This window comes from Diceros bicornis, chromosome 2, assembly GCF_020826845.1.
Source record: "Diceros bicornis minor isolate mBicDic1 chromosome 2, mDicBic1.mat.cur, whole genome shotgun sequence".
Taxonomy (NCBI): Eukaryota; Metazoa; Chordata; class Mammalia; order Perissodactyla; family Rhinocerotidae; genus Diceros; species Diceros bicornis.
The window spans coordinates 49,756,834-49,770,637 of record NC_080741.1 but is presented as its reverse complement, the minus strand read 5'-3'; the positions used below and the strand labels follow the sequence as shown (position 1 = coordinate 49,770,637).

General features: G+C 57.2%; 1 protein-coding gene across 5 annotated transcripts in view; it reads left to right on the top strand.

Moving 5' to 3' along the window:
- The window catches only part of PLXNB1 (plexin B1), a 43,543-nt gene extending 33,656 nt beyond the window's left edge, over window positions 1-9,887 (top strand). For all 5 annotated transcript variants that reach the window (XM_058557536.1, XM_058557521.1, XM_058557514.1 and 2 more), the window contains 14 exons: window positions 48-265; window positions 400-578; window positions 734-800; window positions 1,036-1,182; window positions 2,061-2,229; window positions 2,540-2,643; window positions 2,714-2,798; window positions 3,026-3,198; window positions 3,395-3,555; window positions 3,652-3,799; window positions 5,664-5,728; window positions 5,877-5,952; window positions 6,865-6,939; window positions 8,208-9,887. In XM_058557536.1, coding sequence (XP_058413519.1) covers window positions 48-265; window positions 400-578; window positions 734-800; window positions 1,036-1,182; window positions 2,061-2,229; window positions 2,540-2,643; window positions 2,714-2,798; window positions 3,026-3,198; window positions 3,395-3,555; window positions 3,652-3,799; window positions 5,664-5,728; window positions 5,877-5,952; window positions 6,865-6,939; window positions 8,208-8,312 — 1,772 coding nt within the window. In that variant the 3' untranslated portion in view covers window positions 8,313-9,887. The remainder of the gene's footprint in view (window positions 1-47; window positions 266-399; window positions 579-733; window positions 801-1,035; window positions 1,183-2,060; window positions 2,230-2,539; window positions 2,644-2,713; window positions 2,799-3,025; window positions 3,199-3,394; window positions 3,556-3,651; window positions 3,800-5,663; window positions 5,729-5,876; window positions 5,953-6,864; window positions 6,940-8,207) is intronic.
- The last annotated feature ends 3,917 nt before the right edge of the window (window positions 9,888-13,804 follow it).

The following is a 13,804-nucleotide window of genomic DNA, read 5'->3' as shown; positions in this document are numbered from 1 at the left end:
CCATCACACGGGATCCACACCCAAACCTGGCCTCTTCTGTTCCACAGACCTTATGACGGAGATGACCGATCTCACCAGTGACCTTCTGGGCAGCGGCATCCCCTTCCTCGACTATAAGGTGTATGCCGAGAGGGTCTTCTTCCCTGGGCACCAGGAGTCGCCCTTGCACCGGGACCTGGGTGTGCCTGAGAGCAGGCGAGCTACTGTGGAACAAGGGCTGGGGCAGCTCTCCAACCTGCTCAACAGCAAGCTCTTCCTCACCAAGGTGCCAGCCCTGCTCCTGGCCCCACCCCACGTCAGGACCCTCCTGGCCTGCCTGCCTCAGCCCCGCCCCTTCTCTGTCCCTCTGTTTCTGAATTGGCCCCTCCCTCCCCACCCATCCCCTCTCTCTGGCCCCAGTTCATCCACACCCTGGAGAGCCAGCGCACCTTCTCAGCTCGGGACCGGGCCTACGTGGCATCTCTGCTCACCGTGGCGCTGCATGGGAAGCTTGAGTACTTCACTGACATCCTCCGCACCCTGCTCAGTGACCTGGTGGCCCAGTATGTGGCCAAGAACCCCAAGCTGATGCTGCGCAGGTCTGTGTGGCTGTCAGAAGCAATGGGGGCCTGCTGGCTGTGGACGGCTGGAGCCAGGAGCTGAGTCAGACCCTCTGGGGCCTAGGGGTCTGCAGAACAGAGAGCCCCACGGCCCCACCTGCTGACCCTGCCCCTCCCCTTTTCTGTCATCCCAGGACAGAGACCGTGGTGGAGAAGCTGCTCACCAACTGGATGTCCATCTGCCTCTACACCTTCGTGAGGGTGAGGGAGGCAGAGGTGGATGGGGCTCCCCTCTAGGGAGGGTCAGGACTTTCTAAACCACGCAGCCTCCGGCCCCCACGCAGCTTGTGCACTTCTGCACAGCGTGTCCTCAGTCAGCTTACGCCTTCTGCGGCCTGCATCCTGTCCCCTTCTTCAGCGTGGGTTATATCCCATACACCTCTGCCCCATGTCTGTCACCTGCCGCTGGGACCCTAACTGCCTGCCACTCCCCCAGGACTCAGTAGGGGAGCCTCTGTACATGCTCTTCCGTGGAATTAAGCATCAAGTGGACAAGGGGCCGGTGGACAGTGTGACTGGCAAAGCCAAATACACCCTGAATGACAACCGCCTGCTCAGAGAGGATGTGGAATACCGTCCCCTGGTAAGGGAGGGGGGAGAGAGAGAGAGAGAGAGAGCGAGCGAGAGAGGGAGGGAGGGAGGGAGAGAGTATGTGTGTGTGCCGGAATGTCTGTCTCTGTGAGAGTGAGGAGGGTGAGTGTGTGTGATTGTGTTTGGGTGTCTGTGTCTAGGGATAGAGCCAGCCTGACCTCTGGCTGGCTGTGGGACAGAGGCCTTTAGACTAGCTTAGCAAGACAGAAGCTTGAGGGCCAGACCTTGAGGATCAGGCCTCAGAGGGTCCCCAGGCTTGGGATGGGGTCAGGGTGGCCACAGCCAGGGTCTGGGGAGCAGCCAGCTCTGCCCGGGACCAGGCCAAGTCCTTGCTGTGCCAGGGCCTGAGTGTTTGCCTGACTGTGGTCTCAGTGTCCTGCCAGGGACGTGGTATGCCCACCAAGCTGGGAGCCACCCTGGCAGACCTGCCTGTTGCTTCCCTCTGAGTTTGCTTTCCCCTTAGTGACCCACACAATTCCTTCAGGAAAATCCCATTCAGGCTCTGCCAAACCTGCTCCTCTGTCAGGCTGGTGGGGACTCCTGGCTTCTTATGCAGTCTTCCCTCAGGTGCCTCAGCCTGGCTGCTGAGCCAGGAACCTGGGGACCCGAGTTAAGAGGGACTTGTGCTCACTCATTTTTTCTGCCATTCACGCCATACACATTTACTAGTGCCCTATGCCAGGTGCTGGGGTCACAGTGGAGGAAGCCACTGTCCCTGGGGAAGGCAGGCAGGTGAGGAGACAAGAATTAGGGACTCTTTGGTGCTTGCAGGTCAGAGGCAGTGGCTTCCTTATGGGTTGTCCTTGTCCTTGCGTCTTGGTCATCCCACATGTGGCATGAGCTCTGACTGCTCCCATGTGTCCTGCATAGACCTTGAATGCGCTGTTGGCTGTGGGTCCTGGGGCAGGAGAGGCCCAAGGTGTGCCTGTGAAGGTCCTGGACTGTGACACCATCTCCCAGGCCAAGGAGAAGATGCTGGACCAGCTTTATAAGGGAGTGCCTCTTGCCCAGCGGCCAGACCCCCGCACCCTGGATGTTGGTGAGGATGGAGGGGAAGGGTGGCCTGGGGACCTGAGCCAGAGTTGAGGCTGGGCTCGCCCTTGACCAGCCCCGCAGGGGCATTGCCCAGTGGGAGTGGGATGTTGGGAGTGAGGCCGAGGCAGGCTGTGGAACACCTCTACAGGGACGACCTCTCACATGGTGAGGGGCCCCTGCTTCTGCTCTTTGGAGAGGTTGGGTGAGGCTGCCCCCTGATGGAGAGGCCGGTGTCCCTGTGGAGGAGGAGACAGGCTCCACTGCAGGGATGGTGTCCGGGAAGCCCTGGGCCTAGTCCCACCTTGCCTTTGCAGAGTGGCGGTCTGGGGTGGCCGGGCATCTCATTCTTTCTGACGAGGATGTGACTTCTGAGGTTCAGGGTCTGTGGAGGCGCCTAAACACCCTGCAGCATTACAAGGTGGGAGGGGTGAGAGCTGGAGGAGGGGTGGGGTGGGGCTGGTGGAGGGGTCACCAGCTGTGGTCAGCAGGTCCCAGATGGAGCAACTGTGGCCCTGGTCCCCTGCCTTACCAAGCATGTTCTCCGGGAAAACCAGGATTATGTCCCTGGAGAGAGTGAGTACCCCCACCCCCACCCCCATCACGATCCTCTGTCCTTGCTTTGCCCAGTCCTCAGTAATGGGGGAAGGTCCCCTGGACCTCAGGGTGGGTTTGTGTCTACTTCCCTTCCACCCAGAGAAGCCCTCGACCAGTGCCCCCACTCCTGGGAGTTGGCAGTACCCTGGGGGTCCGGGGAAAGTGGCACCTGATGGTGGGTGACAAGCTGTGGGGTCTTGGCACAGGGACCCCAATGCTGGAGGATGTAGACGAGGGGGGCATCCGGCCCTGGCATCTGGTGAAGCCGAGTGAGGAGCCAGAGCCGCCCAGGCCTCGGAGGGGCAGCCTTCGGGGCGGGGAGCGGGAGCGAGCCAAGGCCATCCCTGAGATCTACCTGACCCGCCTGCTGTCCATGAAGGTGGGGCCAGGAGGACAAGATGGGGCTGGGGGCAAGGACAGGATAGGCAGTGGGGTCAGGGCTGCTGGGAGAAGAGCCACTCATGAGATTTGCAGGGTGGGGCTCACACAGGCGTGGTGCCACAAGGTGTCTGAGGCTGGGCTGGTGCCAAGGTGCCCTTGCCAACAGAACCTCTTGTGCTTCCTCTCCTCTGCAGGGCACCCTGCAGAAGTTTGTGGATGACCTGTTCCAGGTGATTCTCAGCACCAGCCACCCTGTGCCTCTTGCTGTTAAGTACTTCTTTGACCTGTTGGATGAGCAGGCCTTGCAGCACGGCATCTCCGACCAGGACACCGTCCATATCTGGAAGACCAACAGGTGGGGGCGGGGGTAGGGCCAGGCAGGCCAGGTGTGTGCGGGGTCTTCTCGCCTGCCTCCCAGCACACTCACTGGCCATGCCTGCCCCACCCGCAGCTTGCCGCTGAGGTTCTGGATCAATATAATCAAAAACCCGCAGTTTGTGTTTGACGTGCAGACCTCTGATAACATGGATGCCGTGCTCCTGGTCATTGCACAGACCTTCATGGATGCCTGTACCCTGGCCGACCACAAGCTGGGCCGAGTGAGCGGGTCTGGGTGGACACAGAGGGCATCGGTGGGATGGGGCAGTGTGGGCTGGAGGTGGACAGTGCTGAGCACGCGCATAAATTCCGGGCTTTCCCGTGCATGTCGAGGAGGAGGGCTAGGGGAGGCCTGTGACTCCAGGCCCCAGGCTAGGCTTTGTTACTGGAATCCCTTGCTCTCAGTCTTCAGGGATGAGCAAGCGCATGGGCTGGGAACGGGGGTGTGTGGTCAGACCTGAGAGTGAGGAGGAGTCTCCTGGCAGTTGTGCCGTGGATGGACTGGAGCCTGGAGTCCAGAGAGGAAGCTGTGCTGTCCTTGGGACAACAGTGGCCAGGTTCAAGCTGGAACAAGAGGATACAGGACAGACAGGAGCTGTGGGTTGGATGTGGGGGTTGAGGAAGAAGGAGGGGTCACTTTTGGTCCCTGGGCTCTGGCCGTGATGAGCTCAGACTTGGAGGAGGTGAGCCTGAGGCGGTGGTGGGGCCACCAGGTGGTTTCCAGGTGGAGACGTGGCTTCTACAGTCCCACAGCAGCTCCAGGCTGCCTGGTGGATTTGATTCCTGAGGGCAGTGGGGGTGTGCCTGCCAGTGCAGCGTGGAGAGGAGAGTCCAGGGGAGTGCCAGGCATGGAGGGAATGCTGACGAGGGGAGCTGGGAAGCAGAGAAGTGGTCAGGGCTGGCTGGTAGCACAGCAGAGGGTGGGGGAGTAGTCAGAGTCCAGAGAGTCCCATGACAGATATGGGGTCACTGCTGCGACTGCTCAGGCATCCAGTGGGCAGGGTACTTGTGGCTCAGCAGAATGGGGGCTCTGCTTAGCCCAGTCCCCTGGGCCACAGTTGGCCTGTGACCACTTGAGAGATATGCCCCTAGACCTCTGTGAAGAAACAAAATGGAAAGTTCCACTCTGTAATGCTGACTTTTGGAAGCCATTTTGGCTCTGCATGCTCTCATCACCCTGCCTATGATGAGCTGAGAACCACAGGGCCACGCTAGGACCCAGGGGCCACCTCCGGGGGTGGATGCTCTGTGGTGACTGGGTTTTTTGCTTGATCTTCACACTGCCTCTGCTTCCCAGCAAAACTGTGGATGCTTCCTGGGTAGCTCAGGAATAGTCCAAATCAGGAATGCCAAGGGGCCCCCGTGGAGAGTTGGTGAGAAGGCACGTATTCTGCCTCAGGCCCAGGGTTAACATCCCTGCTTACAGAGGGGGTGCAGTCTTGCCTCACCTTCCTAGCAGCTTAAGGATGAGGCAGCAGGTCCAGAGGATGGAATTGTGCTGCCCAGAGCCCACAGCCGCTGGGGCAGGGTTGGGATTGGAACCCAGTTAGGTGGTAGAGGATGTGTCTGGGTGTGTTAAAATTGTGGGCTCTGATCTGAGAGACCTGCCTCAGATCCCAGCTTGGCTATTCAGGAGTGAGGTGGTCTGGGACAACTTACTTCATTTTCTGAGTCCGTTTCCTGATTCTTAAAATGATTTCTTGGGGAATGAACAGCACGTGGAGAAGCAGCGTCAGGGCTCCACACGACACTGGGCCCTTCCGCTCTGCATGCCGGTTCCCTGCTGGATGCAGGGGGAGGCCTGTGGAGCTGAGAAATGACCTTGGAGTAATATGGGGAGAAGCTAGAGTGACAACACCAGAGACTGGCCATTGGTAGAGGGGAGGGAGCTGAGGGTGTCCTTGCAGAAGGACATGGGCTAGGGTGACCAACCATCCCAGTTTGCCTGGGACTGAGGGGGTTCCTGGGATTTGGGACTTTTGGGTTTAAAACCGAAACAGTGCTGGGAAGATTGGGACAGTTGGTCACCCTCCCAGGGGCTCTCATTCTTCTTTCCCTTTTCACTGCTTGCCTGCTGGCGCCCAGGACTCCCCCATCAACAAACTTCTGTATGCTCGGGATATTCCCCGTTACAAACGGATGGTGGAAAGGTACAAGGATGAGGACGAGGGAGTGGGTCTGGAGGGGACGGGTGGACAGTGTGGTGGGTGTTTACAGCTGAGGCCCTGGGGTGAGCCCTGGTGGGGTGAGGAGTGGGTTTGTTTCACCAGCGGTTGCCTTTCCCATGGTCTCTGGCAGGTATTATGCTGACATCAGACAGACCATCCCTGCCAGTGACCAAGAGATGAACTCCATTCTGGCTGAGCTCTCCCGGGTATGGCCCTCCCTCTGCTTCTTGGGCTGGGTACAGGCCTGCTGCCACGAGGGTCCTGCCTGCTTCATACTATTCCTTTGCAGGGAAGCCCTTGGTACCCCAGCAGAATGTTCCAGTGGCCACTGTAAAAGATCAGGGCTCCCAACATCTCATCACAGAGCAGCAGGGTCTTGTCCTGGCAGCTACCTCCTAACCTGACTCAGCCAGGTGCCGCCTAACTAGACTCCTTGGGGTCTGTGGACCATAGCTCCAAGGTGGCGAGGTGGCTGGGGTCAGCCACAGGACTGCCTGGCTCAGCCTGCCCTTGTCTTCCTGCTGCTCTGCTTTACGTGGTGGTGTGGACATGCCCCCACCTGCTCCTAAAACAGCCCCCAAATGTAAACTCCAGGGAACTAGAAACAGTGTTTCTGAGATGATGATGGTCACATCCACAATAATAATAGCAGCCATGATTTTGGGGTGTTGCTGTGTGTGGAGTGCTTTGATTATCTTCTCATTTGATCCCCAGAAGAGCTCCGTAAGTTAGATGACGTCAACTCCTCCATCCTGACAAGGCTCAGAGATGTCCCTGTGGAGGGCTCTGGGTGTAATTCAGGAAAGACTTGAGGGAGATCAGAGCAGAACTACACTGGGTCACAGCCTATGAGCAACATCTATCATGCTTGGCTCTTCAGTCACCTGGGATGACAAAGGGTCCCAGCTGGAGCCTCGACGGGGAGAGAGGCAGGGCCCCAGTGGAAGCCTCAGGCCCTACTGAAACTGCAGGAACCCCTGGTCTGCTTCCCACTGCTGGCCCATCCTTCTTCCACCTCCCAGGACCCATTCCCTGCCCCCCTTCCCTGGGGTCCTGGGCTGCCTCAGGTGGCTGACAGTACCCTTCATCTCTCCCCTCTCCTCTGTCCTCCTCCCTAGAACTACTCTGGAGACCTTGGGGCGCGAGTGGCCCTGCACGAACTCTACAAGTATATCAACAAATACTATGACCAGGTGGGCAGGACCCTAGGGTGGCCAAGGAGATGGATGTGAGGGTGTCTGGCTCTGTGGCTCGAGTGGGGTCTTTGGGTCTCCCCCAGGCACAGAGTAGGGGAGGGGCTGGGCCCTGGGCTCGGGCAGTGTTCTCCAGGCTTTCTTCCTGGTACTGGCTGTGCTCTTACCTATCCCCACGCTCCCTATCCCGGCTCCTCAGTGGGGCTCCCAGGCATGGTGGTGGGAGTGGCTGGGCATCTGCCTGGAGATGCGCGGGAAGTGCTGAGAGGGACACAGAGCTGCCATCTCTGCCCCGACCTTGCCCTGGCTCAGATCCCTACCCGAGTCCTTGGGTGGCAGCGTGCTGTGTATGGCTACCCCTGTGGGTGCTGGCCCAGAGGAGAGTCCAGGCACAGGGCCAGCGATGGCTGAGGGCACAATGGAGCTGGTGAGGGGGCTTTCTAGGGGATTCCTGGGCTGGGCCTCAAGATCAGAGCACCCACCAGTCAACATCCTGAATGCCTGCCAGAATCATCGGCTCGGACATTTGCATCCACCCATCACGTGGCTGCTGCTGTTCAAAGACGAGGTGCCTGCCTTGTGGCCCATGCCTGGAGTGAGGACAGTAATTTAACAAATGAGTGGTGCACAAGTGTGAGGGCCTTGCTGCGAGTGCTGTGGGCCCTGGCGGGGGTGTGTGCTGTGTCGTGTGCCCCATGGAGACATGGCAGGCAAGCCCCTCCTGATTCCCGACCATTCCCTCTGTGGCAGCCCCCGTTTGTGGTCATATAGTTGTTCATGTTTGGTCAGAATGTGTCCCCCTCCCAGTGAGCCCCATGAGGGCAGGGATCATTTCTGACCTGTCACTGTTGGGTTCTTGGTCCTCACCCAGCTCCTGGCATGTAGGAATTCAGGAATTGCCTGTTGCCTGTTGGGGGGTGCCAGGATGGCTGGAGCAGGGCTTCTAGGGGGTTCGTGGGGGAGAAGGCCAGCGTGGTGGGTGGGGCTGGCCTCTACTCAAAATGATCTTGCCAGGGGAGATGGATATTTGTTACCACGAGTGCTAGTACTGAGTAAACTACTTCATTCTCTCCATCACCAATCCATAAAACCTCGTAGCAGCTTTGCTATTTTCCCCTCCCCCCGGCAAGGCCCTGGGGTCACACAGGAAGTAAGCGAGGTGGTACCCCCAGTTGTGCTGCAGTAGCCAAGGAGGCCTGTTGAGTCTGCATAAAGGCAGATGTGTTGGCTGGCCCTCTCCCCCTGACGGTGTGGGTTCTGTGTTCCAGATCATCACTGCCCTGGAGGAGGATGGCACGGCCCAGAAGATGCAGCTGGGCTATCGGCTCCAGCAGATCGCAGCTGCCGTGGAAAACAAGGTCACAGATCTGTAGGGCCTCGGCGAGCCCTGGCCTGCTGTGGTCTCAGCCCCGCCTGGGCAGCCCTGGAACCGCAAGGGAGAGACCACCTTCTTAGATGCCTGTAGCGCCTGACAAGCAGAGTTAGTGGAAGGTGGCTCCCAGTCTCCTGGTGGCTCTGGCGTGGGCCCTGCCAGACCCACCTCGAGGGCCTGGGGCCTTGAGGCTGATGGGGTGGTGCCCAGCCCGCTCCCTGAGCCCAGTGACCTTGTGGGCTATTTTGTGTGTGACGTCAGTCTGCAGGGAGTCAAGGACCAGGGGCTTCCAGAGAGTGGCTGGAAGGGCCTCCAGCCCCTGGGGAGACTGTACGGTCCTGAACACTGGCCTTTATCCCACTGGGATTCAGAGAGGAAGGAGGAGAGCCCCCACTCCTGTCCTGTTCTCCTCCATCATCCCTGACCTCATTTTAGCTGCCTCTGGCCTTATTGCTGCTGCCATGTTCCTAGGTCTGAGAGATGACTGCCTTTCCCAGGCCACTGCAAACTGACCCCTCAGCAGGGCTGGCTGTCTCAGGACCACCGTGCCTCAGAGGCAGCCAGAGGTGAGGGGCATCTGCTGCAGGGGGGCCTTGGGGGCCCCACTGACCCAGCTCTTCATTAAAGGATAACACACCACGTGGCGTCTGATGTGTGGGCTCGGCCCAGCCCCTCCCTTAATGTGAGGGTGGCAGCTGTGCCTGGCAGGCACGACGGGGAGGTGCCTTCTGCACCCTGGGGAAGGTCTCATGGCCCCCATGTAATGCTCCAGACCTGGCTGGGGTCTCCTTGGCTCCTGGGCAGGGCTTGCTGGGGTCAGAGCTTTTGTGAAGGAAGTGAGAACGCCATCCAGGACAGGGCTGGGGAGACCTGCAACTGAGGTGGAGGAGTCTGCAGTCTCTTCAAGGGGACCTGCCTTATCTGCAACTTGAGGCTTCTAACTTCTCCATTCGTGTTCCATTTGTTTTGAAAGGAACTTCCAGGAAAGGATGGCATTATTGCCGTCAGCTCTAGGCAGAGTGGGTCTTGGGGCCTTTTTCCAAGGTTCTCTTTCTGGACTCCCCAGACCCCTCTGGCCTGGGATGATCTAAGGGGGCTCCTGGTTACTGAGTTGTCTTTTAAGTCAAGGCATCTTGGGTGGGGCTCTTAACCCAACTGTCTGCCCGTGTGAAGGCCACCTTATGTGGTTTTCCTGGTTTGTGGCTGGAGGTGAGATTCAAGACTGTCTTAGCTGGGTCTTCTGTTACTGGCTGGGTCTGTACGGCTAGGGGTTGACTGTACGGCCCCCTTGACTGAGACCACCCTTGGCCTTAGCAGGAGGCAAGCCTGCCAAACAGGTGAGCCCAGGGCCCTTCAGGGTCTTCACAAGGTTCACCCCCTTGGCTCTCTGCTTACTCCCCATGGCCCAGAGACCCCAGGCTCCCTTCCCCTCTGACACAGAGGCCCCACCCCCTACTCAGGGGTCTTTGTTGAGGGTTTGAAGAGACAGAGGCTGATATGATTCCAGGAGGAATGATTCCCCTTCTCTTCCTCTTACTGGCCCTAAATAAAGCCATCCCAAAGTCCTTGTCACTAAGACAGCGGGAGCCACGTTGGTCTGTCCATGCCTGCTGTAGTCACAGCTATTTCCTGCTCTAACGTCCCTCCCTCCCCATTTCTGCCTGGTGTCTGGACCACAGTCAGAGACAGGTCAGCAGTCAGGCACTGTCTTTTGGGAGCATGTGAGCTTTAGTGCTGCAAATGGGTGCTCCAGCCAGGTTTTTATAGTGGCTCCGAGTGGTTCAGACTCCCTCATTGGCTGCTCAGGCTAACCCATGGAGTTGATCCCCCATTGTGACAGTCTCAGGGAGCAGGGCCGATGGGGAACTCAGTCTGGGGTGGACTTCAAGCAGGCACAGAGAGGGAGGCAGACTTGGTCAACACCATAGGGGCCACAACAGGCCCGTGCCTCTGGTCCAGGCTCAAGCTGCTGCGGTTTCAAGGAGGCCTGTAACGGGGTAGGTGAGGGCTTCCAGGAGAGGGAAACGGTGTACCTGCACGTCTGGGAGGGGTGAGTGTTGAACGTGTTCTGAGTCATTCACTTTCACGTCTCGACCTCCCAGAACATTGTTCCAATAAAGGATATGGAGAGTGAAAACCTACCATGATGACTAGGAACTTCTAAGTCCTCAGACACCATGACTGAGGGTGGAGACCCGACACTGCCAGGCCTCTGGGGTTGCTCACGTGGGTCTTGGCCACAATTTCAGTGTAGGACACTGGTCATTCAGTTCCATCAATGTCTTCCTAATTTTTCTGCTCTATATTGCAAAAGTGTGCCCTCATTGCTATATTTCCCTCAAACATGTTAGCATGCAAAGGACCTTGTTTCTCGTTATCACGGGGTGCCTGAAGGGGTTTAAGGAGTGACTTGCTTTATTAAAAGAACTTTCACCGATTGAAATATTGGAGTAACTGTCCAGACAGAAGATCCGAGAGTTCTATATTTTTATTAATATTTTTGATATTTAAAGAATCGTGCTAATGAATTTAACAGCTGAATTTGTGCTGATAGATGTTGGGCTCATCTTGGAAGCCACTTGAAAGCCTTGGGAATGGGCAGAAGGACTCCATTCCCACTGGCCAGTGCTGACGGAAGGCTCTTGGCTGTGCTGGGGGTCGCCGGTGGGCCTGGCTGCCCCATGCTTCTCTGTTGGGCCCCCTGATGCTGACGCTTGTACCTCAGGTGCCTTTTCACCCCTCATCCCAGGCTCTCCTTCATATTCAAGAACAGATTCAGACCCAAACCATCTGCGTTAGCTTACTGGTGATGCTTCAAGGATCTCCCTTCAAAAGTGTCTTGTCCTAATTAAGGATGATAGATTTCTGATAGACATCTGGAATTGGATAAACTAAGACAAGGATATCATCATGGTGTTGAAAGGAATTTATTCCTTGATTGCAATTTTGGGGTTTTATTTATAAGTGTTTGGATTACCTGGCTGATATGTGCCCTTGAAACAGAATGACCTGTGGGCTGTCCAGAGCAGCCATAAAGAGGACCCCTGCTGCTCTAGGAGTGTGACGCTCACGCTGGCGACCTGGACCTCAGGTGAGGTGGTGAGTTGGGATGGTGGCGTACTGCCATCTTCTGGTCACAGTGTGGAATTTATCAGAAGCAGCTGTGGATGTTTCTATGTCTGGAGCTGTTTAGAAAATGAAAACAATGAGGAATGGTTCGCAATTCAGTGGTGCTGGGGCTTAGTGGGTAATCTTACCTTGTCTTAACTTGGATTCTGGTTTTAGATGTGAGATATGTCCAAGGAGCTAGCTGAGGTGGTATAACGGTGAGTGACTAGTTGAGGGGGCAGGTAGGGGGTGGAGGGGGTGTCAGTTCCTGAGTGCAGAGCAGGGTGGAAAGCAGGCAGGAGGGGCCTGGCGGGCAAACAACACACCCAGCAAGAGCACCTACTGCCCTGGGAGGCAGGTGGCAGGTGCTTTGTCATTCAAGGCTACAGGGTTACTGCCATAGCAGGACTTGGTTCCGGGCCTCCCAGCTTCCAGGGATTTTCCGCCACACCCTACACCCTGGTGCCCCTTGGGAGGTGCTGCAGTCTACCTGGTCCTCAGAAACCTCGACTTCTTAGGGCTGATTGGGCCTTCTGGCCTTTTCTCCAGGCTGGGTGGGATGCTGGGTGTGCAAATAGGGACCCAAGGAAGACACCAGCTGCAGGCTGCTGAAGACGTTCTGTGTCTACAGCTTCATCTCAGGCAGAAGGACTCAGTGGGGCGGGCACAGACCCTCTGCGGAGATGTGGGAGGCCGGCGCATCTGCATTCCTCACACCCCCAGAAGTGTGCACGGCACTGCCAACCACCCCGGCGGAGAGGGCCCCTCTCACCTGCTCTCAGCCCAGGTTGCTGATCTGGACTCCAGACAGCAGAGCTCACTGTATTTGTGTGTGTTTGCATTTGTGTGTGTGTGTGTATGTGTATGTTTGGTGTGTATGTGTAGGGGGCACTGGGGGCGGGCAGAAGCTCTGACCCTGAGGAAAGATGCCCTGGTGGAAAGCCCCACGGACTTGGAGCTCGAGTACTGGGCTGTGGTCTGGCCCTGGCACTGACCACTGTGGGACAGTCATCTCCTTTCCGAGGCTCGGATTCTTCTATAAGATGTGAGCCCCTAAGCACCTTCCCAGAGAGGGCAACCTGTGAAAACTGTCGTTGGAGAAGGCAGGTCCCTGCAGACCCTCAGGGCTACGAGAGCCTTCAGGGCAAGAGCTGGCCCTCCGTGCTCCGGGGGCCAGGCCGGGCCCCCATGGAGGGTGAGCTGGGTGGCGACTCAAGGCCTCGTTGGAGGAGGGTAGGAGGAGCACAGGGTGAACCGCAGCAGGGTGCACAGCTTGCCCTGACCTCTGCTGGGAAGAGGCAGTGCGAGCCCATGGAGGGGGCACAGACGGAGCCAGCAGTCCTGGGTCTCCCTGGCCTTGGCACCCCGCTGTGACAACACAGGGAGGCATTCCATCACAGGGGCTCCTTCACCCTGTCTCAACTTTGTGAATCCAACAGGACAGCAAGTCCCTGTCCTGCCGCCTGTGTGTCTCTGGGCAGCCCCAGCCTGAGAGGAGTTTCTCTCCTCCTCCCCTCATGCCCAGGGTCACTGCCTGGATTCTGCCTGCTGCAGAGCAAGATTCAGGCTCCAAGTGATGGGGGAAGGCCCTGCCTTTGCCCTCTGGCTTGCCAGCACCCCACCTCTACCCCAACAGTGAAAGGTGCCTCTCTGGCATTGTCCATTGGTAGTGGCTGGGCTGGGCTGGGGGAGGGCAGAGAGGGTGTCTTTTCCCTGGGGGAGGTTGAACCTCTCAATGCAAATAATCAATAACCAATCTATAGATAAGAAAGATAGAGAGTAATATTTATAGAGCCAATGCTGAGGACCAGCCCGGAAGTGCTGTCTCCACCAAGGAAGAAAGCACTCCGGAGAAGTGCTTACTGACATACAGTTTCAGAACAGAGAACATACATCAAGCATGACAGGAACACAGTTTTCTTTCCGAAGTCACAAGGAGATGTTTTGCTGCAGTTTAGCACATACACGGCAGATCAACTTGAGCTTGGTTCCCTTGGAAGAAAAGCTTATCTTCAAATAAGTACTGGTATTGACGTCAGAGAAAGGGAGACATTCACCCTATCTTTAAAGAGCACATTCTTTGCTTTGGGAAAATGTTTGAAGCGGATGTACCATGCATGTTTGGTGAGCCATAAGTCAGGCTGCTCGGGGAAAAACAAGTTTTAGGCCAAATCAGATTTAAACCAGAATGGCTTCCCCATATACCTCAATAAGTAAAAACTTCTTATTCTTATTATTTTCGTCAAACCCATCTGGAGGGAGTGACTTGCTCAAGATCACACAGCAAGTAGGACTAGAACCCAGGTCTCCAGACTCCCAGATGGAACCTTGGGCTCCTGCTGCTCCAGGCTGCCAGGTTCCACCTCCCACCCTGCCTCTTTCCTG